The sequence below is a fragment of the Eumetopias jubatus genome, unplaced genomic scaffold (assembly GCF_037043125.1).
Source record: "Eumetopias jubatus isolate StellerSeaLion01/CBP00866 unplaced genomic scaffold, mEumJub1_p1.0 scaffold_122, whole genome shotgun sequence".
Lineage (NCBI taxonomy): Eukaryota > Metazoa > Chordata > Mammalia > Carnivora > Otariidae > Eumetopias > Eumetopias jubatus.
The window spans coordinates 482460-503392 of NW_028274928.1; the positions used below are offsets into that span (position 1 = coordinate 482460).

At 41.7% G+C, this 20933-nt stretch overlaps 1 protein-coding gene across 1 annotated transcript in view; it reads left to right on the plus strand.

Moving 5' to 3' along the window:
• LOC148161592 (putative phospholipid-transporting ATPase IIB) overlaps positions 1-19078 on the plus strand; it is an 88237-nt gene extending 69159 nt beyond the window's left edge. The window contains exons 6-7 of the mRNA XM_088020723.1: positions 11064-11213; positions 18896-19078. Coding sequence (XP_087876849.1) covers positions 11064-11100 — 37 coding nt within the window. The 3' untranslated portion in view covers positions 11101-11213; positions 18896-19078. The remainder of the gene's footprint in view (positions 1-11063; positions 11214-18895) is intronic.
• The last annotated feature ends 1855 nt before the right edge of the window (positions 19079-20933 follow it).

The window sequence follows — 20933 nt, forward strand, 5'->3', positions numbered from 1 at the left end:
ATCTGTCCTTGGGACCCATAAAGCAGAAGAGTGTGTGTAAAACCTGACAGAGCCTGAATGAAGCCTGCGTTTGACTTAATCGTGTTGTAACACTGGCTGTGCAGAGTGTGTTTCATGCCCTAAGGTGTCACCACTGGGGGAGCACCCAGGAACTCCCCTGGTTTTGCTACTTCTGTGAGTCTAAAAACAACTTCAAAGTTAGGAGTTACAAAAAAGCGGGGCGCCTGGGTGGCTCAGTCATTGAGCGTCTGCCTTCGGCTCAGGTCATGGTCCTAGGGTCCTGGGATCGAGCCCCGCATCGGGCTCCCTGCTCCACGGGGAGCCTGCTTCTCCCTCTCCCACTCCCCCTGCTTGTGTTCCCTCTCTCACTGTGTCTCTCTCTGTCAAATAAATAAATAAAATCTTTAAAAAGAAAACGTTACAAAAAAGCAAAACACTGTCATCACCATCCACGAGAGTTGGTATATACTTGGAGGTGGAGGTCTCAGGCTCTGGAGTCTGGGGGCTGTGAGTTTGCATTCTTGGGTTGAGGACACCTCACTCCTGCTGTGGCCTCAATTGGTCTCTTCTGTTCCTTCTCAGGGTAAAGTGGTCTTTACTGCACCAGTAGCTGGATTCACTCTTCAGGCCTTTGTCCTTCTGGCTCTTCTTGTTTCAGTTTGTGTTGTCTTTTCATATGATAACGAACAGCTCTTTCATATTTGCAAATATATTTATCTCATTTGCCTTTTCATTAGACTGTGGTACTTTTTCATGAAAGATCTATAGATGCGGTTTGTAAGTTAAGTTAAAGGGGGACTTTGTGTGTCAAACAGGTGCAAAGAAGATGAGAAGAGCGATCTGTTGGGTGTGGCTCGAACAAGAAGCCCAGTGCCCTCTGGGTCTTCTCCCCGTCTGCTGACTCTGCCTTCTTCCGCTTAAGTGTCTTCTGTGCCCCATCTTCCTCACCTGCCTGCACAGATGGTGTTAGCGGTCTCAGGCTCATGTTCTGCTCCCGTAATTACACACTTTATTGAAACTGATTCAGGAAAACTGAGAGTGCACTGGTGCTCCCAGAACCCAGAACCCAGCACTGCCTCACTGTGCGTAGCCTGGATATTCAAGGCCCAGTGCCCCGGTCCGACCTCAGAGCAGGGGTGTGCCTCTGCTGCTGCAGCCTTGCAGCCCAGCAAGGGCGTGACTCGTCCCCGCTCTATTTGCAGGGCTCCATCGTGGGGGCACTAGGGGGCGTTTCCTCCCAGTCCTATACTCTGCCCTGGTTTCACTGTGGTTACTGTCCCCTTCGGGTAGAGAGTTGAGCTGAGCTTTTCCAACCTTGAAAAGCATCTGATTTTCTGCCTTCAACCTTTTTTCTTTTTTTTTTTTTATAGATTTTATTTATTTGGTTGTCAGAGAGAGACTGCGTGCACAAACAGGGGAGGGGGCAGGCAGGGCAGGCAGAGGGAGAAGCAGGCTCCCCGCCGAGCAGGGAGCCCCATGTGGGGCTCGATCCCAGGACCCTGGGATCATGACCTGAGCTGAAGGCAGACACTTAACTGACTGAGCCACCCAGGCATCCCTGCCTTCCACCTGTTCATCTGGTCTTTTTTAGCCTGGTTATAGCTTTCTTATGAATATTTTGACACAACCGCTACATGCTTAATTTGGGGTCTTATACACCTTTGCCATTCCTTTATTCTTAGACTACCAGAGACATTTCATTTTAAGGTGTACCAAATTGCATTTAATTAGTACTCTTATTTATGAACTACAGGAAGTGCTGGCCCTTTAATAGGAATATTTATCTCTTTCACGTATTGACACAAAATATTTGGCCTCACTCCTGCATAAATATCTTTATGCTGTTGCTGTATGGTGTGTTTTACCTGTCAGTACACACACACACACACACACACACACACACACACACACACACACACACACACACCCTCTCGACTCCAGCTGGCGCATAGTGTATGCAGTAGTTCACGTGGCCCCCCCACGTAAACACTGAAACAACTCTGAATGGTGGGGAAGGCCTAAATTACCTGTTGCCATTCACCCTGATAATCTGAGCCTATGATTAATATTTGATTGTGGGGGATGTTGAGGAGCTGGGGCTGACATCACTCTGAACAGAAGGCGAAAAGGTGAGTCTCCCTGAAGACCGTCCTTACTGTGCCCCCATCTCCCTAAGTGTGGCACGGAGCAAGGGTGTGTTCTCGGAGCCCTCTGGGGGGCCCCAGGTCCTGGCACACTCCCGGGCATCCCGCTGCCTCGTGTGCAGCTTCTGACTCTCCTTGTGGCTCTGGCATTTTTTGCTTCAGTTGATCTGGAACCTCGAAGCTCCGTTTATTTCTCCTATTTCATTTCCAATCTCTCATCTTCCCACACCCATTCAAAAACTTAATAATGTGATGTAGAATTTGCATATGCCAATTTAAACTACTTTCATACCTTACCAGATTTTTTGTTTCTTAGGGCCGAAGGCTGTACATTCTTTGTGTCTGTGTGTGTAGTTGATGCGGTTCAGGTGGACTCTCGGTGGATTTAGGTGTGTACCCACCTTTGTTCCACTTACGTGCCATCGGTACCTTCCAAGCTCAGGAGGTTTGCTGACGACCCGCCTTCCCCTAGTGGTGCGCGACATGCTGCCCGCCCGGGTCCGTTCCATTTTAGCTCAGGGCTCATCTTTTCTATAAAACCTTCTCCCGACTGTTGAGACAGTGATATTCTGCTCCAGTAACATAATTCCGTAACCTGCTTTTATGCATGAGTGCCGATACCGACAGTGACCTTCCCTGTAGATGGCATTTTAGAGGTACTATGACAGGCTCAGAAAGATCAAGTGTGTCATTTGTCCAAGATCACAGAACTGGTAAATTTGGAAATTAAAAAATCAGTACAAGTCATACCTAGCCTTAATCCTGTAAAATTCAGTTAGCCATGCCTCTTCCTGATGGAGCATAGAAAGAGGGTTCGGAGAATTGGGGAGGTTGAGTGGGCCAGAGTTGATTATTGAGATAAGGGAAATGAAAGGGAAAAGGAGCCTGGAGTCCTTCGGCAGTTCTGGCTCAGGTGACAGGTGGTCCCAAGGAGTGTTTCCTCCTCCTTGAGAAAGAGTAGATTTCTCTGTTTTGTTTTGTCTGGCACCGGAAGACGAGGAAGGGGGAATGTTACCCTCCATTGTATATATCCATGTAGAGGAGATCTGTGATGAGTCTGAGGTAGGATCGTCTGCAGGCAACAGAATACACTGGTCTCAAGCCCAGGGCAGAGGTCCAGATTCCTAGAAGAGACTTGAATGTTCCCCTCCACGTGCCCAGCGTTGGGAGAGTGCAGCCAGTGAGGATCTTGGTGCCATCCCTTGCCATCCACGGTGTGTCAGGAAGAGGTGGATGGGGCGCCTGGATGGCTTCCTCAGTGGGCATCCGAATCTTTGTCTCAGCTCGGGTCTTGATCTTGGGGTCATGGATTTAGACCCCACATTGGGCTCCACACCCCCAAAAAGAGGTTAAAGATGTCCCAAAATGAAAAATTTGGGGGGAGATTCAGATAAAACGGTATCTGTGCCATTTCCCACAGATGACAATTTACAGGAAAAAGCTTTGATTACTTTTGATAGAACTTCTCATTAAAATGACTTTTCTTTTGCTCAGATTAAGATCTACACATACGCCTCAGTCAGGCAGGAGTGTGTGAGGCCTTTTGGGCGGCTGCGTTCCCTGGGGAGCGCTGCAGGCGCAGGGCCTGGCTCAGCCGGGAGCCCGAGTGCCGCCAAGCGCCACTGCACCGTCGTATCACAGGACAGTCTGAATGCAGCAGGCAGCGGGTGGGCTGAGTGGGGTCCTGGCCCCACCGTGGCACTGAGGGAAATAGGCCTCCTGTTGCTCCAGGGCTCGGGTTCCCTCCTCCGACATTTCCCGGCGGTGAGGTGAGGCCAGGTGGGACTGTTTGGTCAGGAAGGAGCCCCCAGGAGGCGCCTGCTCCCCGGTCAGCCTTGTGCTCGGCTGCGGCGCCCCTTCTTGACACTCCTGACGCTGCGCAGAGTCCAGGGGCTCCGTTTCGGTGTGTGTGACAGCGAGGGCCACCGTGGCCTTCTTGTTCACGTGACTGTCTAAAATGGCAGACAGCTTTTCCACTTCATTTGAAATGGATCTCTTGATCACAAAATCACAGTTGGTCAGTTAGCAATAAAATGAGCTTAAAGTAACTGGTATCCATTACCTTATGATCTATCTCTGTAATTCTCAAAATGGTAGGCTTAATGTTTTTTTGTTCATAGGTCATGTTACTGTAAAGTACTTTACTAGACGAGCGGAGGTCTAAATTTTAAAATTCTATAAATTAGCACATTACTAAGTATAGTGATGATAATTATAATTACTCTGTCAACTTAGTGTTTGAGGTTTGAGCTTCTAGAGATTTTTAACATTAAAAAGCAAACTATACGAACATTTGACCAAAATATACAATGCGTGTAAACTCAACCTTCTGCTTCCTGTGTGGTATTTCAGTCTTAGTTGAAGATACATTTTCTATGATAGTTTTCACTTGTAAAGTGAACTTGTGTTTTATTTTTCCTTGAAGATTATCCGCATTCTCTGTTCACGGGCCTTGAGGGTGTGTGCCGTCAGCCGAAAATAGTCCACTGACGTTTATTTGTGACTCAGTATTTCGTGAAATAACAGATTCTTACGGCTATATGACAATAGCAGTGGTTTTATTAAGCCCTAACCGTTCATGATTTGAAGAGAGCACCGCAGATGAACCCAGAAGGTGCTCCTTGGGTTTCCACTCCGCCCCAAGCCCAGCAGCACCCTGTGAACTCTTGAAAACTTCCTGCCTGCCTGTGGAAGTCTGTGTACTTGTCAATTAAAACTCTTCTTTCTGACCCGCCGAGTTCTTAGGATTTTTAAGATGTGAGCTTTATGGACAAATAGCTCATTATGATTATTTTAATTTTCTTTAACTTACCTACAGACTGGACTCTCTCCACTGACTCTGAGTCCTCCACGTTGCTTCTCAAGGGTGCGTTTCTTAGTAGGTAGATCTGTATGAATTGCCGTGTTGGTCATAATGAGTGACTGTCAGCAGCTTCCCTGCATCGTGTAGGTATATCACATACCACGTCTGCTATTTTCTTGACAAAATCAAATCAGGCACAGATTTTTTTCTAGAATTGGAAGCATATCTGAATGGTCTTGAGTCTGAATGTGAACGAGAGCAAAGCTGGTTGTGTGTGAAGTTGGGAGCAGAGTGAGCAAGTCAGTAAGCCCCGCAGGGAGCTGAGTGCCGCTGGGGTCACAGAGGAGCCCTTCATCCGTTGCCCTGACTGTGAAACCCACATTCTGCACCATGGTCTGGCCCCTGCCGCGTCTGATCCCACCTCCTGCCACTCTCCCCCGCTGTGCTTCTGCTCAGGCCACACCACCGCCCCAGTCCTCAGGGACCCTGCTCGGGAGCCTGGTATTCTGAGGGGCCTGGATATTTTACTTTTGCTCTTATAGTTTGGTTAAATAAGGAAATCTAGGGTAAAACTATCCTTCAGAATTATTGTCATTGTTCCATTGTCTTCCAGCTTCTAATGCTGCTTCTGAGAAGTCTAAAGTTCTTCTTCTTGTCCCCTTGAGTGTGAACTGCTTTCCATCCTGTGAAATGTGTGGGATCTTTGTTCCCAATGTTCTTGCAGTGAGTCCCTTTCCACGTACTATGTGGGGCACTAATGAGCCCTTCCAATCTCCAAATTCACATCCTTCGGATCTAGGAATCTCTCCTCTCTCCATCTGGAATTCCTATTATTTGGATGTTAGATATCCTGAATTGGTTCTCTAATATTCTAAACTCTTCTCCTATTTTTGTCATTTTGACCTATCTTCTAAAAAAGTTCTCTATCTTCCAGTCTTTTAGATAAGTCATTATTTCTAATTATCAAGAGTCACTTTCTGTTCACTAGATACTCCATTTTTATGAAATCCTGGCCTTTGTCATGACTGCACTCCTGGTCTCTCTCAGGATATTAACAACAGGTTTATTTTTAAATATTTTCTCTGTGTATATTGTCTCCCCCGGTGGTCTTACTTGTTTTGACCTCTCCTTTCATGTGGCTCAGAAGTCTGATGAACCGTAGCTGCCTGCTTATATTTAAGAATAAAGCACTGGGACATCAGTTGATTAGGGCTTCCAACTTTTGGTTTCAGCTCAGGTCATGATCTTAGGGTTGTGACATCAAGCCCCACATGGGGCTCCATACTCAGCGTGAAGTCTGTTTGTCCCTCTGCTCCTCCCCTCGCTCGCATAGGCTCTTCTGTCTCTCCCAAATAAATAAAATTCTTGGGGGGAAAAAAAAGAACAAAGCATTAAACATGCTCATGTGAAACCCAAGAGTGTATAGGTGGTGGCTGACAACTTCTTACTGGGTAACCCAGTCAGGCCTTTCATGGAGGACACCCTACTGCTGGCTTCTGTGGGGCTTTCCTCCTGGGTTAGACAGACTCCCCAGATAAGACTCTTCTGATCTCCTTGGGGTATTGAAGCTTGGCTGTCCAAGTGAAGGGAGATGGGAGCCTGTGAGCCCACACCCCATCCTCTACTTCACCAGGCCACAGACTCTGTTTCACTCTCTGGAGAACCACCCTCACTCTTCTCTTGGGCTAGGAAAGAGCCTGGTGCCTTGGATGGAGGGAAAAAGTGTAGAGAACAAAATGCTTCACCAACAGGATCTTCAACGAGCCCTCCTTACCTTAAACTTACTCCACTTCATCTCTACCTCCTTATCTGGTGGTGCCACCTCTTGAGACTTTGGGAGATTCCAGGATATAAATCAAGCACAGATGGCTTAGGATTTAGCTTCCTTGGGTCTGCTAAACTGGTTACTTCTAAGGTTTTCTCAGGTCTACTAAATTCCAAAATTTTACTGGGGTTTTCTCAAGTTCTCATTCTCTGAACCTCATTGTTCTCATATGTGAATGAGCTGTATTTATTAGGATGTTTTCCACTCAATCAAAAACCTCAATTCAAAGTAGCTTTTAAAAAAAGAAAATAATTTCATGAAATTAGAAGTTTAGACACAGAGTGGGCTTCAAAGTGGGTTTTTTCCCACAGCACAACAGTGACATCCAGGGACTGAGTGCTGCCATCCACAAGTTGGCTTGATATGAAGACTGGTGGCTCTTTCTTCTTTAATGTAATTTCATAATTTCTGTTTATTTTGCTCTTTCTTTTCTTCTTTTCCCAGCTAGTAGAATTTCCGTTTATTCTTTTTCCCTATGTTAATTTGGCACTTCAGTGGTTACTTTCTCACTGTTAACAAAAGTAGACTTGTACTTTTTTTAAATATAACATAGTTATAACCCTAGTGATGCCTTACTGAATAACCTTCCTGCACCAAGGTGAAGCTTTCATGATACTTTTATCTATTCTTTCATTGCTTCCCACCCATTCCTCCTAAACCCTGGATTTTGCTGGGATTGCTTTAAAAATATTTAGTATAGGCGCACCTGGGTGGCTCAGTCATTAAAGCATCTGCCTTCAGCTCAGGTCATGATCCCAGGGTCCTGGGATCGAGCCCCACATCAGGCTCCTTGCTCAGCAGGAAGTCTGCTTCTCCCTCTTCCACTCCCCCTGCTTGTGTTCCCTCTCTTGTTGTATCTCTGTCAAATAAATAAATAAAATCTTTAGAAAAAAAAAAATTTAGTATACCGGGGCACCTGAGTGACTCAGTTGGTTAAGTGTCCAACTCTTGATTTCGGCTCAGGTCATGATCTAGGATCGTGAGACCAATCCCTGGGACAGGCTCCACGCTGAGCATGGAGCCTGCTTAAGACTCTTCCTTCCCTCTGCCCCTCCCCTAACCCCCTCAAATTAATTAATTAATTAAATATTTAGTATAAGATTATTATTAAATTTTTCTTTCAATATAAAAGTTGCCATATCCTTAATGCCTAGAATAGTACCTAGCACAAATTAGATACTCAATATACAGATAAGAAATGAAGGAATAAATGAATGTCTTTTTTGGCCCTAATATACATACGACATATTTATAAATATATGAGTTTTTCATTGCAATCTTTCCCCCCCACACCTTTAAAACTAATGATATTATTCAATAATCCTTAGCAGGTTACAAACGGGAAGTTTAATGTTGATTTCTCTCTCCTTTATAAGTGATTTTTCTATGTGAAAGCTTGTAAGGTGTTTTATTATCACTATTCTTGGAATTCAACAATGTTACACAATAAATCTAGATCTTTTAAATGTCCCGTTTAATAATCTTGTCTAGGACTCTGTGGTCTTTTAATCTGCACTAAAATTTTTCTTCAGTTCATTGACATTTTCTTCTATTATCTATTTACTTATTTTTTTTCTACTTGTTCTTTTTCCTCCTTCTAGATGCTTACTATTTAGATTAAGCAGCTTAGCTCTAGTCTGTGTCTGCCATTTCATTGGTGTTTCCTTCTCTTTGTACTTTTGGCTTGTGACATGAAATAGTTCTCCCACTTGATTCTACCAGATAATTAGTTCAGTTTTCAGAAAGACTACACTCATTCCCTATTGCTGCTGTGACAAAGTACCATAAACTTAGTGGCTTAAACACTAATTTATTATCTTACAGTTCTAGAGGTCAGAAGCCTGAAATCTGGGTGTCAGCAGGACTGTGTTCCTTCTGGAGATTCTAGGGGAGAATCTGTTTCTTTGTCTTTTCCAACTTCTAGAGGCACCTGCACTCCTTGGCTCATGGTTCCCTCTTCAGGTCACTAGACACCTTTACTTCCACTGTCACATCTCCTTCTCTAACCCTCACTTATGACAATGCTGTGAGGGCACTGGGCCCACCAGATCATCTGGGATAATCTTGAGACCCTTCACCTAATTACCTTACAAAGTCCTTTTTGCCATGTAGGGGACATGTTTACGGGATCAGGGTGGTTAGGACTTGGATACTTTTGCAGGGTCACTATTCTGCCTACCATAAGGTCTATTTCATCTTTTGTCTACTGAATTTTTAACTTTTTTCACATTCCAGGTGGTCTTTTTTCTTCTCTAATTATAGCTCCTTAAAAGTCTGTATTACTGGGGCGCCTGGGTGGCTCAGGTATTAAGCGTCTGCCTTCAGCTCAGGTCACGGTCCCAGGGTCCTGGGATCGAGCCCCGCGTCGGGCTCCCTGCTCAGCGGGAAGCCTGCTTCTCCCTCTCCCACTCCCCCTGCTTGTGTTCCCTCTCTCGCTGTGTCTCTCTCTGTCAAATAAATAAATGAAATCTTTAAAAAAAAAAAAAGCCCATATTACTTTTGGGGACTAAGTACAAATTCTTATTTGTCTCTCCATTAACTTTTAACTTCAGTGGGAATCATTGTTGTAGATACTCATCTTAACCTTCATCACTCAGCCTTAAGCAAGTGATCATTTTTCTTTATGCACTGCTACTGTTCCCTTCACACTTAATCAAGTCAGACAGTCCTTCAAACAATGACAAACCACTTTGAGGGCCCAGCAATTTCTGTTTTGGGGGCCTGGGGATGAACTGGCCAGAAACAACGATGCAGGAAGAAGAAGCGTTGGTGCTCTGGGGTTTCTCTCTGCAGCTGTACTCCTTTCTCAGAGGGAGAAAGAAAACAGAGGATTCACACCCAAAGTGCAAGATGGCAAAGGTGCTAATGCACTAGGGGAATTCAGAGGCTCTTTTTCTAAGCCCTCCTGGAGAATCACTAAACTCTAGTCTTGCCCTGGGTTCCTAGGAAAGGTAAGTACTGTGCCCTCTGCATCGCCTTCCTCACTTGTGTCCATCACTGAAGAGAGAGAAATTCAATACCTTCTCTTTTGGAGAGCCTGAGGTCTTGAATGCACTAAACTGTTCTACAGTATTTCCAGAGCTCCTGAGTTTAATCATTTTACTAGTCAATATATAACTGACATTTATAGGAGAACAGGGTTAAAGACACAGATATTCAGGTTATAGGAGAACAGGGTTAAAGACAGAGATATTCAGGAAGTGTGGCCCAAAACTACTAAACTTTGACTATGAATGTAGTTTATAGAGTTTCTGGTAGCCAAAGCCAAAGGGAGACAATTAAATTATGGAATCAATAATTATCTCCATATAAGAAGGAGACTTACAGTAAGATGGCATGGTATTATAAGGTTTTCAAGTGTCTTTGCATCAAAGCTTAGACTACATAACAGTCTTAGAGATATCTTTTGCTTTTTACCCCATTTCTTCATAAATTATATGGTGTGTATCTGTAGTTAATGCTCATTTAACTTCTCTATCTGATTAATTACAAATACAATTCCAAACTATACTTCATTCCCTGTATTTATAAAGAAGCATTATTCCAGTAACCAGTTCAGTGCTAAAGAAAAATAATCTGATGAATATTCAGAATTTTAAAATGGAATAGGTATCAGAAGAAACAGTATTCCTGCTGCCAATTTTAAGTTACGTGAAAAGAAAGAAATGCCTACTTTGTGGGTGTGGTATCTGCAAAGCTCAATACAAATATCTAGACCAATCACTATATTTTTCAAAGGAAAAATAACTAAAGTAGTATCTGAAATGCTGTGTTTTTTTCAGGTGACACAACGCTAGGCACACAACAGTTAATAAATACTGACTTGCATACAAAAATTAAGAATACATTCTCATTATCTTCAAACAAAGCATGCTTTGATTCACCTGGAATAACACAATTTTCAAAGACATTACCATCCTTTACTATATATGTATCATTACCTTAGTGAGAAGAGCAAGCGTGTTTAGGCAGAGTCTTCCAGTGCAAATGACCAAAAGGAATGATGGCTATTGTAAGGAATCAAGACACACTGCAAACACATTGGAATGTGACGGGAATTTAAGTTGCACTAAAAAAAAATCATCAAAATATCCTGAACAATTGTATTATCCTTACTTTATTTCAAAATGAATCTAACATGCTCCATGTCAGCATTGTCTAGTCAATAAGTCAAATCGGTAGACAAAACCTGTCTGGACTAGTCATGAAAAATAAAAAGGGATTCTCCAAGAAAACCACAAAGCAGCTCATTTAAGGTCAATTTAACGGTATTATTCTGTTTTTCTTCCAGCCTCGACATAAGATGTCACTACCTCAAAGGAAATTAGAAGAGTATCTATTTGCATTCCCCTAGGTGATTGGCAGTTCAACACCAATTAGTTCAAAATTACACTGTTACTAGCGTGCAATAAAAACAACACCTTTCATCTTCCTTACACAGGTAAGAATACCTTCAGAGCCAATAACTTTGATCAAGTAAGTATTTTTGATCCTGTCCCACCCGTCTCTTTGGATTCAGGAAAACTAATAGCTGAAGGCAACTCTTCCCGGCTTTATTCTTAAGCTGAAAAACTAGTGTGGTATTAAAAATATTTTGCGTCCAAGATAACAAAATTTCCCAAAGCCCAGCATTTCTTCAATAACTAAGCCTTAATGCATAAAAAAGCTTTAACTGATACTCATATGTTAAAGGGCAGATACTATTTAAAATATGTAATGCATTTTTAAAATAAATATAAATCTCTAAATTGGTATGTAAACAACTCATATAATGTGAAGCAACGAATCTCCCTAAACAATTTAGTGTCCTAAACTAAGTCTCATAATGAATACTATTTAGAAGTAGACATCTCTAGTATAAACAGATTAGTTTTTCATTTTTTTAAATTTAGCATATAACCAAAGAAAGTTGATTAGAAAATCTGTTGCCTAAGTAACTCTTTAAAATTTTGATTGTACTTAATACATTAAATTGACCAATGTGATCTCTATCAACAGATTGTGAGGTCCCTCAAGTACTTTTTAATTATTTCTAATCACTTAGACAGATAATTTTGTTGTCTAAAGCCCAAGACTCCTAAAACTTCATAGAGTGAACAGTCTCCATCCTCTAAGCAAACAGCAATTACTGTTCAGCACAGAGCCACTGCCAATGAGGCAGGCCCCAGAAAGTTTTTGAAAACTGAAGCCCGGACATTCAAATCTCTAAAGCATCTATCTCAGCATCAACAAACTCTGTTATTATCTATAAAAGAGATTGACAATTCATACACTCAAACACTCTATTTCTATTTCATTTGCAATGCTAATATTTGTTAAAATATTAGTTTCTATTTACTCGTGACATATCCACAAAAATATGGCTAAGTACAGAAATCAAGTACTATAAGACATTTCATATCCAACACAATTTGAAGAATCAAATATACTTTCATTATAAACGACCACAGTAAGACATTAAACAATCAGTTTTAAGAACATTATAAAAAGCTACGTACCAGGGCACCTGGGTGGCTCAGTCAGTTAAGCCTCTGGCTTCGGCTCAGGTCGGGATCTGGGGGTCGTGGAATTAAGCCCTGCATCAGGCTCTGCAGGGAGATGGCTTGTCCCTCTGCCCCTCACTCCACTCGTGCTCTCTTTCTTTCACTCTCTCAAATAAATAGATAAAATCTTTTTTAAAAAAAATCAAGCAATCAAAGTAATTGTTTGGCTTTTTTTTTTAAACCTTAGATATAAGTTATTGGTAGATCTTAAACTAGATAAGATATTAAGATAGTGAATACTATCATCCAAATAGGTTGTGGCTGAACAAGTAGCTCGTGTATATTAAATTTTTTCTTCTGCTAACAAATTTCGATCATTTATGTACAGCAATCTTTCTCTAAATTTCAGAGACTATATGATACTTGACTCTTAAGTTATTCTATAGGTTGTTACTCCAAACTATTGCTCATCTACTGATAATATATCTTATCTTACATCTCTTCAGTCACCTCATTTCATCTTGCAACAGATCATTTGTTTGGGCCACAATTTATAGTCAAGAAAGTGGTTATATGGCCCAAGAAGCCGAATAAATTGTTAACAAGGCATCTCTCATTGTTTCAGACATTTGGACCCAAATGTTGGTAATCATGTTAGAAAGAAACCATTTAATTAACTTCAACAGTAGAGTTAATATTCTTTCCTGTTAGCTCAGGAAGTCAAGATATTACTAGACACTTTCTTCTATCACAGTATTGCCAAAAGGAGGGGGTCACTGAGTATCAACAATTTTTGATATGTATGTTGTTGATGAGAGCTGGTATTTGATCACCTTCAGCCAGTCCAAGCCCATCACTGCTCAAAGTGGCCCAGGGTCTGATACATTTGAGATATTCTCAATTTCAGTGCTATAACCAACAGTAAATCGTATTCCTAGAATAACCATTGCTAGACTATAGAAGAATAGCTAAAGAAAAGTCAAGAGGAAGGTATGTAGAGAACACAAGATGTGATACAAGCTCCCTTACATTATGGGTGTTACCTTAATTCAGATAAGGAATGACCAAGTCAGCAAACTGTACTGACAGTAATGATAAAAAATGCCTCTGACAGGATGTAACTACTCTAAACCAAGCATAAATACCACCATAAACCTTGACATCATCATAAAACTGCCTGGCAAACTCAATGTAGTGATAAATAAGCAAGATTCTAAGACTGATGGTGACCAATTGCTTCTGACAGGTAACTACGTTCCACGAGAAGATTGAATGAGTTAATTTTTATCAATCTTCTATTTTTCAGAATACAAAGGTACTGCAACTTGACACTCCACAAACATGAAACAAGTACATTTTCTGTGCTCTTAAGAATAAAGAATACAAGCTTCAATGAAAAAGGACTTTTTAAAAAAAGATCTAAATCAAGCAGGAAAGTAATTGCTACCAAAAGTGATATACTAACTTTTTATCATGAAGATGAAACTAGTACCTAACAAAGTTGAATTGAATCATTAAGTTCAAAGTTTACAATATTTTTAAATAAATTACATTAAAAGAACTGTCAAGGTTTTGAACTTAAACAATAAAAAATAATTCCTATTCATTATGGTACTTCTAAAGTTACCCAGTACACCCATAGGCTATATACACACGAAAGCTAATTATTTCAATTAATGCTGTTGCATTACTTAAACATTTAAACATGCTAATGATATATGCATCCTCTTAATCCTGGGTAGGAATTACAAAAGATTTTCTACCACAATTAATGTAATGGGACTTTCTGTTGGGCTACTCTTCTGGGGTCTTGGAGTAGATAGAAATGGATCTTGATTGCTTGTATTTCATGGCTTCACACTAGGGGAAATCACCTTATGTCTGCTTCTTTACTAACACCCCAGGGCATAAGGTCCTCCAGCCCCACAATCTTGGCTTGTCTTCAGAGGTCTCTACTGTGGGCCTTCCTAAATAGTGTCTCCACGTAATTCTTTTATCCTATCACCAAATTTTATTTCTTCTGCCTTCTTCACTTCCTTCTGGATAAAATGACAACTCTCCATCATGCATGTTTTTCATCTCTTCATTTACTCATGCAACAAATATTTACCATCAACCCACTACGTGACTGGGGATATCATGGGCTCAGGAGTATGGAAAGGAAGAAAACAAAAATCCCTGCCCCTGTGCAGTTCCTGTTCTACTATGAAGAAACTGGCCATATATTTAAAAAGTGGAGAAAGTGGAAAGTGTTACAGGAAAACATAAGGCAGGAAAGAGGGAAAGAAGTGCCAGGGCAGAGGTGGAGCTTGGCAATATTAGTCATACCCACAAGGCTCCAGTGTGGGAAAGCCTACCGAGAAGGGGATCTTTAGGTAAAGCCCTGAAAGACAGGAGGCAAAAGGGAAACGCAATGCCCTGGAACAGGAGGCAGTGGGCCAGGGAAGAACAGCAAGGAGACTGCAGGAAAGGAAGTCAGAGAGTACATGGGGGGCAGAAAGGGAAGCACTGCAAAAACTGGTTTTTATTCAGATTGAAAAAGGAAGCCACTGGAGAACACTCAGCAAGTAAGTGAGAAGATCCAGCTTACATCTCAAACACTTTGACTTATAAGGCCAAAGACAGATGCATGGAGGCTAATTAGGAAACAATCTAACCAAGAGGGGACTGTCGCTCAAACCAAGGTGGTGACACACAGATACTTTGAAGCTAGAGCCAACAGCTTTGCTAAAAGGAATCCATACGGGAATTAAGAGAAAGACTCCAAGGAATTGGCCTGAGCTCCTAAAAGAATGGATTTGCCACCTATAGAGACAGGTTGGCTATAAGAGAAGCAGAAACGGGAAATGAGATCTTTAGCTGATTTTGGACATATCAAAGATATGTTTGAGATGCCTATCAGGCATCCAAGTGGAAACGTCAGTGGACAGATGGAGAGGTCAGAAGGGAGATCAGTAGCATATAGATGGTATTTAAAGCCATGAGACCAGATAACCAAAGGAGTGCAGGTAAACAAAGGGAAGAGTTTAAGGACTGAGGCATGAGGTTTTCCAGTGTGAAAAAGCTATGGACACAGAGAAAAACCAGCAGTTTTTTGAGAAGCAGTAGCTCCTTAAGTAAAAGAACAAGGAGAGTGTAGTGAACTGAAAACCAAGTGGAATGAGGAGTGTGGCTGAGGACTCCGAAGTCACTAGCCAACTTGACAACAGCATGTCAAGTACAGCAGTGGAGGCGAGAGTGGCTCCAAAACCAAATACGGAGCACAGAAATGAAACCGATGCATGTACAACCCCACGAGTTCTGCTATGAAGACAAGCAAAGCAATGAGATGGTGAGCCAGAAGGGATAGGAAGTCAACACAGATTGATTTCATTTCCTTCTTTCTTTTTTCTTTTCCTTCCTTCCATTTGTTCATTCTATTGAGAAAAATTATAGCATATCTCTGTGCTGAAGGAAATGATCCAGCTGGAGAAAGACTGGTTATGTCAGAGAGACAGGAGAATGGTCATAGATGTGTCCCTGAATCAGGGAGAAGGGACTGAATCCAGTGCCTGAGGGGAGGGCTGAGCTTCAGTCCGGTCATAGCATCAGTAGAAAAGGCAGCCTGTGGGGGGGGGGGGGGGTGCAGATAGATGAGTCAATACGAAGGAAAAAGCTTGTCAACATTTCAGCATGCTTGCTTCTATTTTCTCAAGAAAAGAGGAAGCAAGGTCATTGGCTGAGAGTGATGGTGAAGAAGTCCTGAGGAAAGAGAAGGCATAAAATGACTCCAGGAGAACATAAAGTACGCTTAATATACTGGTCACACATTTAAGGAAAGGCCAGGCAGGCAGTTGAACAGGCGTGCGTGCCGAGAACGTGAAGAGCTGGCTGTGACCAAGGCTAGGGTTTGGCCAAGCAGAGAGAGGGAAAGGGAACTGAGAAAGCAGGGCACTGAGTAAAACGATGGCCCAGGAATTGAAACTGTGTGAGACAGCAAGGGTCTGAAGGAGGTGCGGGAGAAAACGCAGTAAAAAGTTACTGAGATGCACAGACGGCATGAAGAACCACGGGGCATGGCACACTTCAGGCAGCAAGCTGGAGGGCAGGGTGACTCATGGTGAGACCGCACAAGAGCTTGTCCTGCTAGTGACAGGCCTGCGCTGTGGCCCCAGGCAGCCAGCGGCCGAGGAAGACCACCGAGAGAGGTGTAGGGTTGGCCAGGCAGGCCGGAAGGGTCATCCACACAGACGCCGAAGTCCCCAGTTGCGACAGGCGTAGTGGCAGAAAGACTGATCAAAAAAAAAAAAAAAGAAAGAATGATCATGAACCTTAAGGATGGAAGAGGAAGGATGGAAGAGGAACTGTCTGGAAGGAGAGGAATGAAGGGAAAAGAAGAAGTAATCAGGCCACAACCTAATGACATGAGATTCAAAGCGTGTGAAAGCAGAAGAGGACGGGAGGACGCCCGCCCAGACCCCCGCAGGAGCAGAGTAAGGGGCGTGGGAAAGAACACAGCTATCACCTGAGAGGGACTGAGAAGCAGTATGTGCTGGGGGAGCCAAATTTCTTCTAGCAAGAGGGAGAAGACGGAGGATTTCGGTGGCTCTGCTGCTGTGTCCCAGCAGCTCTTAGATCCACAGGGTTCCACATGGTATAAGCAGAGTTTCAGGAGCTCAGGGACAGCGGGAAATCAGGTCAGAAATGCGACGTAGAGAGATGTGAGGGACAATCTGAGATGCAAGGGTCCTGGATATTCTGGGCTCCTTATGCTGACTACAGAAAGGGGGAGGGAAGAATGCAAGCAGTACTCCCCCTGGCCTCAAGGCAGACACCAAAGTAAGGCCGTGTGCTGCGGCCGAGAAGAGCAGGAGCCTCGTGGGACAGTGCTGAGTCCTGGGACATCTCACTCCTGCATGTGATGTGCACACTAGGGAGAGCTGTCTGCAGCAGACGGCTGGAAATCCGGGGCTCCCCCTGCTCCAGGAATACATATGACTCCCACCATCTATTTCTTTTGTTTTCAAGTATTCCAGTTCTGGATAAAATCTTATAGATCCTTACCCTTGTTTTTCTCTTCTTCAGCCAACTCATCTATGATCTTGAGACTCAGAATTTAAATTCATCTGCTCAAGGTCTGCTGCTTAGAAGAAGATGAGCAGTAAACAGAAAAGGGAGGACAAAAAGTCAAGCAGACCACTAGCAGGATGGCTTCTTTAGAACACTGATTTACATTATAATAGTGTACAGGTTAGCTTTATTTTATTAACGTATATTATATTTTATAACATTAAATTTATTTTAATAACATATTAACATGTTTTGTTTTGTAACATTAACTTTATAACTTTATAATTTTATACCTTTATTTTATAACATATTAACATTCTGAAGTAATACTAATATTCATAAGAACAAAACTAGCACCAACAAGTGATAAACACGAACAATGGAGAAGTCACAGGCAAGTATTCTATCAAAAAGTATACTGATATTTTAAAAACTATGCATGGAAATTCAACTCCAATAATATAAGAACTACCACAACAAGTTACATATCTTCCAGAAAAAAAAAGTGTTATTTTTTTTCAATGACTGTGAAGCTGAGCTCAGAGCAAACCACGCTGATGTCCCAAAGATTCCTGTGATGTGCCTCACACATCCCCGCACAGACCAAGAAAGCACACTCAATGGCCACTAGCAAAACACCACCATGAATTCTGGAGTAAATCGCTGCTGTAAAAAATTTTTAATTTTCTATTATTATTATTCCTATATTCTTTTCAAGAATATAGGAATATAGGATGCCTGGGTGGCTCAGTCAGTTAAGCGTCTGCCTTTGGCTCAGGTCATGACCCCAGGGTCCTGGGATCAAGTCCCATTCCGGGCTCCCTGCTCAGCAGGGAGTCGGCTTCTCCCTCTCTCTTTGCCCCTCCCCCTCCCCCTGCTTCTGCACAAGTGCTCTAATAAATAATAAAACCTTTAAGAAAAAATAGCCCAGGGTGCCTGGGTGGCTCAGTGGGTTAGGCGACTGCCTTCGGCTCGGGTCATGATCCTGGAGTCCCGGGATCAAGTCCCACATCAGGCTCCCTGCTCAGCAGGGAGTCTGCTTCTCCCTCTGACCCTCCCCCCTCTCATGCTCTCTCTCTCTCTCAAATAAATAAATAGAATCTTTAAAAAAAAAAAAGAAAAAGAAAAAATAGCCCAGAATAACAAATATTTTAAATTCACTTTTTTTATTTTATTATGTTATGTTAATCACCATACATTATATCATTAATTTTTGATGTAGTGTTCCATGATTCATTGTTTGCATATAACACCCAGTGCTCTGTTCAGTACGTGCCCTCCTTAATACCCATCACCAGGCTAACCCATCCCCCTACTCCCTCCCCTCTAGAACCCTCAGTTTGTTTCTCAGAGTCCATAGTCTCTCATGGTTTGTCTCCCCCTTCAATTTCCTCCCCTTCATTTTTCCCTTCTTACTATCTTTTTTTAACATATAATGTATTATTTAAATTCACTTTTAAAAAAATAATTTAAAATGCAAAATAACTGTTACAACAAAATGCACTTGACATAATACTAGATTAAATCAAACCCATGGGGATGATTTCCACTACTTACATTCTATGATCTATACTTTTTTTTTTTTAAGTAGACTCCATGCCCAGTGTGGACCCCAACATGGGGCTTGAACTCATGACCCTGCGATCAAGACATGAGCTGAGATCAAGAGCGGGACGCTTTGCTATAGAACCATTTGTGTTACAAGCCTGTTGTTTTCCACCTGAAACAGTCCACAGTGCTAACAAGCAGCAAATAACAAAACTACAGCAACTATCCCAACATATCATTAAAGAGCATGAATAGAAAGACTTTAAAAACCTACCAACAGAGCACTTAGAAGTGGTGCATGGCTTACCAAAATGGCAGAAAATAAAATTATACTTAGCATTAGCTATCATAACATGCTTAATCCTCTCCAAATTATATTTCTGTGGTAGTCAGGGTATTTTGTTTATTTGGGTTGGGCTTCATTTTGTAATATATCTAGCCTTCTGGCAACTACTTCTTTTGCAATTTCTTTAGATATAATGATTCACTTTTGAATTTGAGGAGCCAAAGGATTAGAAAGATTCTGGAGGGACTTTTTCTTAAAGCAAAAAGTGGGAAAAGGTTGTATTTTTGGTTTAGTTTTGTTTTAACTCAACTTCTTTAATTCATGGGGCACTATATATATATACATATATATATATATATATATTTTTTTTTTTTTTAATTAAGTAGACTCCACATCCCACGTGGAGCCCGATGTGGGGCCCAAACCCACAAACCTAAAATCAAGACCTGAGCTGAGATCAAAAGTCGAACGTTTAACCAACTGAGCTACCCAGGGGCCTCCATGGGGTGCTATCTTTTACCCTTCCTAGTTCTCAGCCTCCTGATCTGTAAGACAGAAAGACCATATATTTCAGGCTGAAACATAACTGCATACTGCAGGCAGCATGACAATTCAGGCATATTTATCACTTATTAGCATGATTACCTAAGTAAGACAAATTTATTATAATATTTACTACTTTAACGAAATTTTATAAAGCTGACAGTATTGAGTGTAAAGTTATAATTCTGAAACAAAATAGGCTTAAATATTAAAATAGCTTTAATAACGTTAGAAGAATAAAAGATACACGTAGTTCCAGTCTAAAAGTTATTGGTACCAAAGGATACAATATTATTGCCAAGAATTCTCTAAAATAGATAAAATTTGATTTAAGAATAAAGGTCTAAATGTTAGCAACACTTTTGAGTTGATGATTTAAATTTATTATTTGTGGGGCACCTGGGTGGCTCAGTCGGTTAAGCGTCTGCCTTCGGCTCAGGTCATAGTCCCAGGGTCCTGGGATCGAGCCTAGTATAAGTCTCCCTGCTCCATGGGGAGCCTGCTTCTCCCTCTCTATCTGCCTCTCCCCCTCCTTGTGCTCTCTATCTCACTCTCTCTCTCAAATAAATAAATAAAAATAAAATCTTTAAATTCACTATTTGTAGCTTAAGAAAGTAGGTATATTTCTTCCTATTTCATACTTAAAGTACCCTTCCATTTTATATCTACTCTTTAATTATGACCCTGAAATACAGTTAGCTATTAATAACCTGATCTTGGGGTTGGTTTTCAACATTAAAGAAAAAAAAACAGCTTTTCAGGAGAAGAGAGTGCAGAGTGCAAAGCATTTAAGTAAAATAGAAAATTTACCCAAATTATATCATTTCTCTGTTAAACTATGTCATTATTCTTTTTTCTACTGGTCCTTCATTTGAAGCCAAAAGGATGGGTAAATAAAAATTGAACTTTAAGATCTTTGACATGCTTACTTGGTTATCACAGCTGATTATGAATAGCATTCCTAAATAACAACAGAGCTCCTAAGCATAACTGAGACAGTCAAATTTAGCACCTAGTAGCAAAGAGACATACTACTTTTGACCTTAAAGATTTCAACAGGAAAGAAATGCAGTAGGGATATTAAAGTCACTAAGAAAACATGCAAATTTGCAAAACCTCAGTAACTAAGTCGTCATGCTTAAAATACATAGCAGTAGAGGTGTGCCTTAGTGGCCAGTGTCTCAGAACTGAACTGGCCTTGCTAGACTATAGCTAATCACAGCTAGGGAAAGACAGGAACTTGACCACAGTG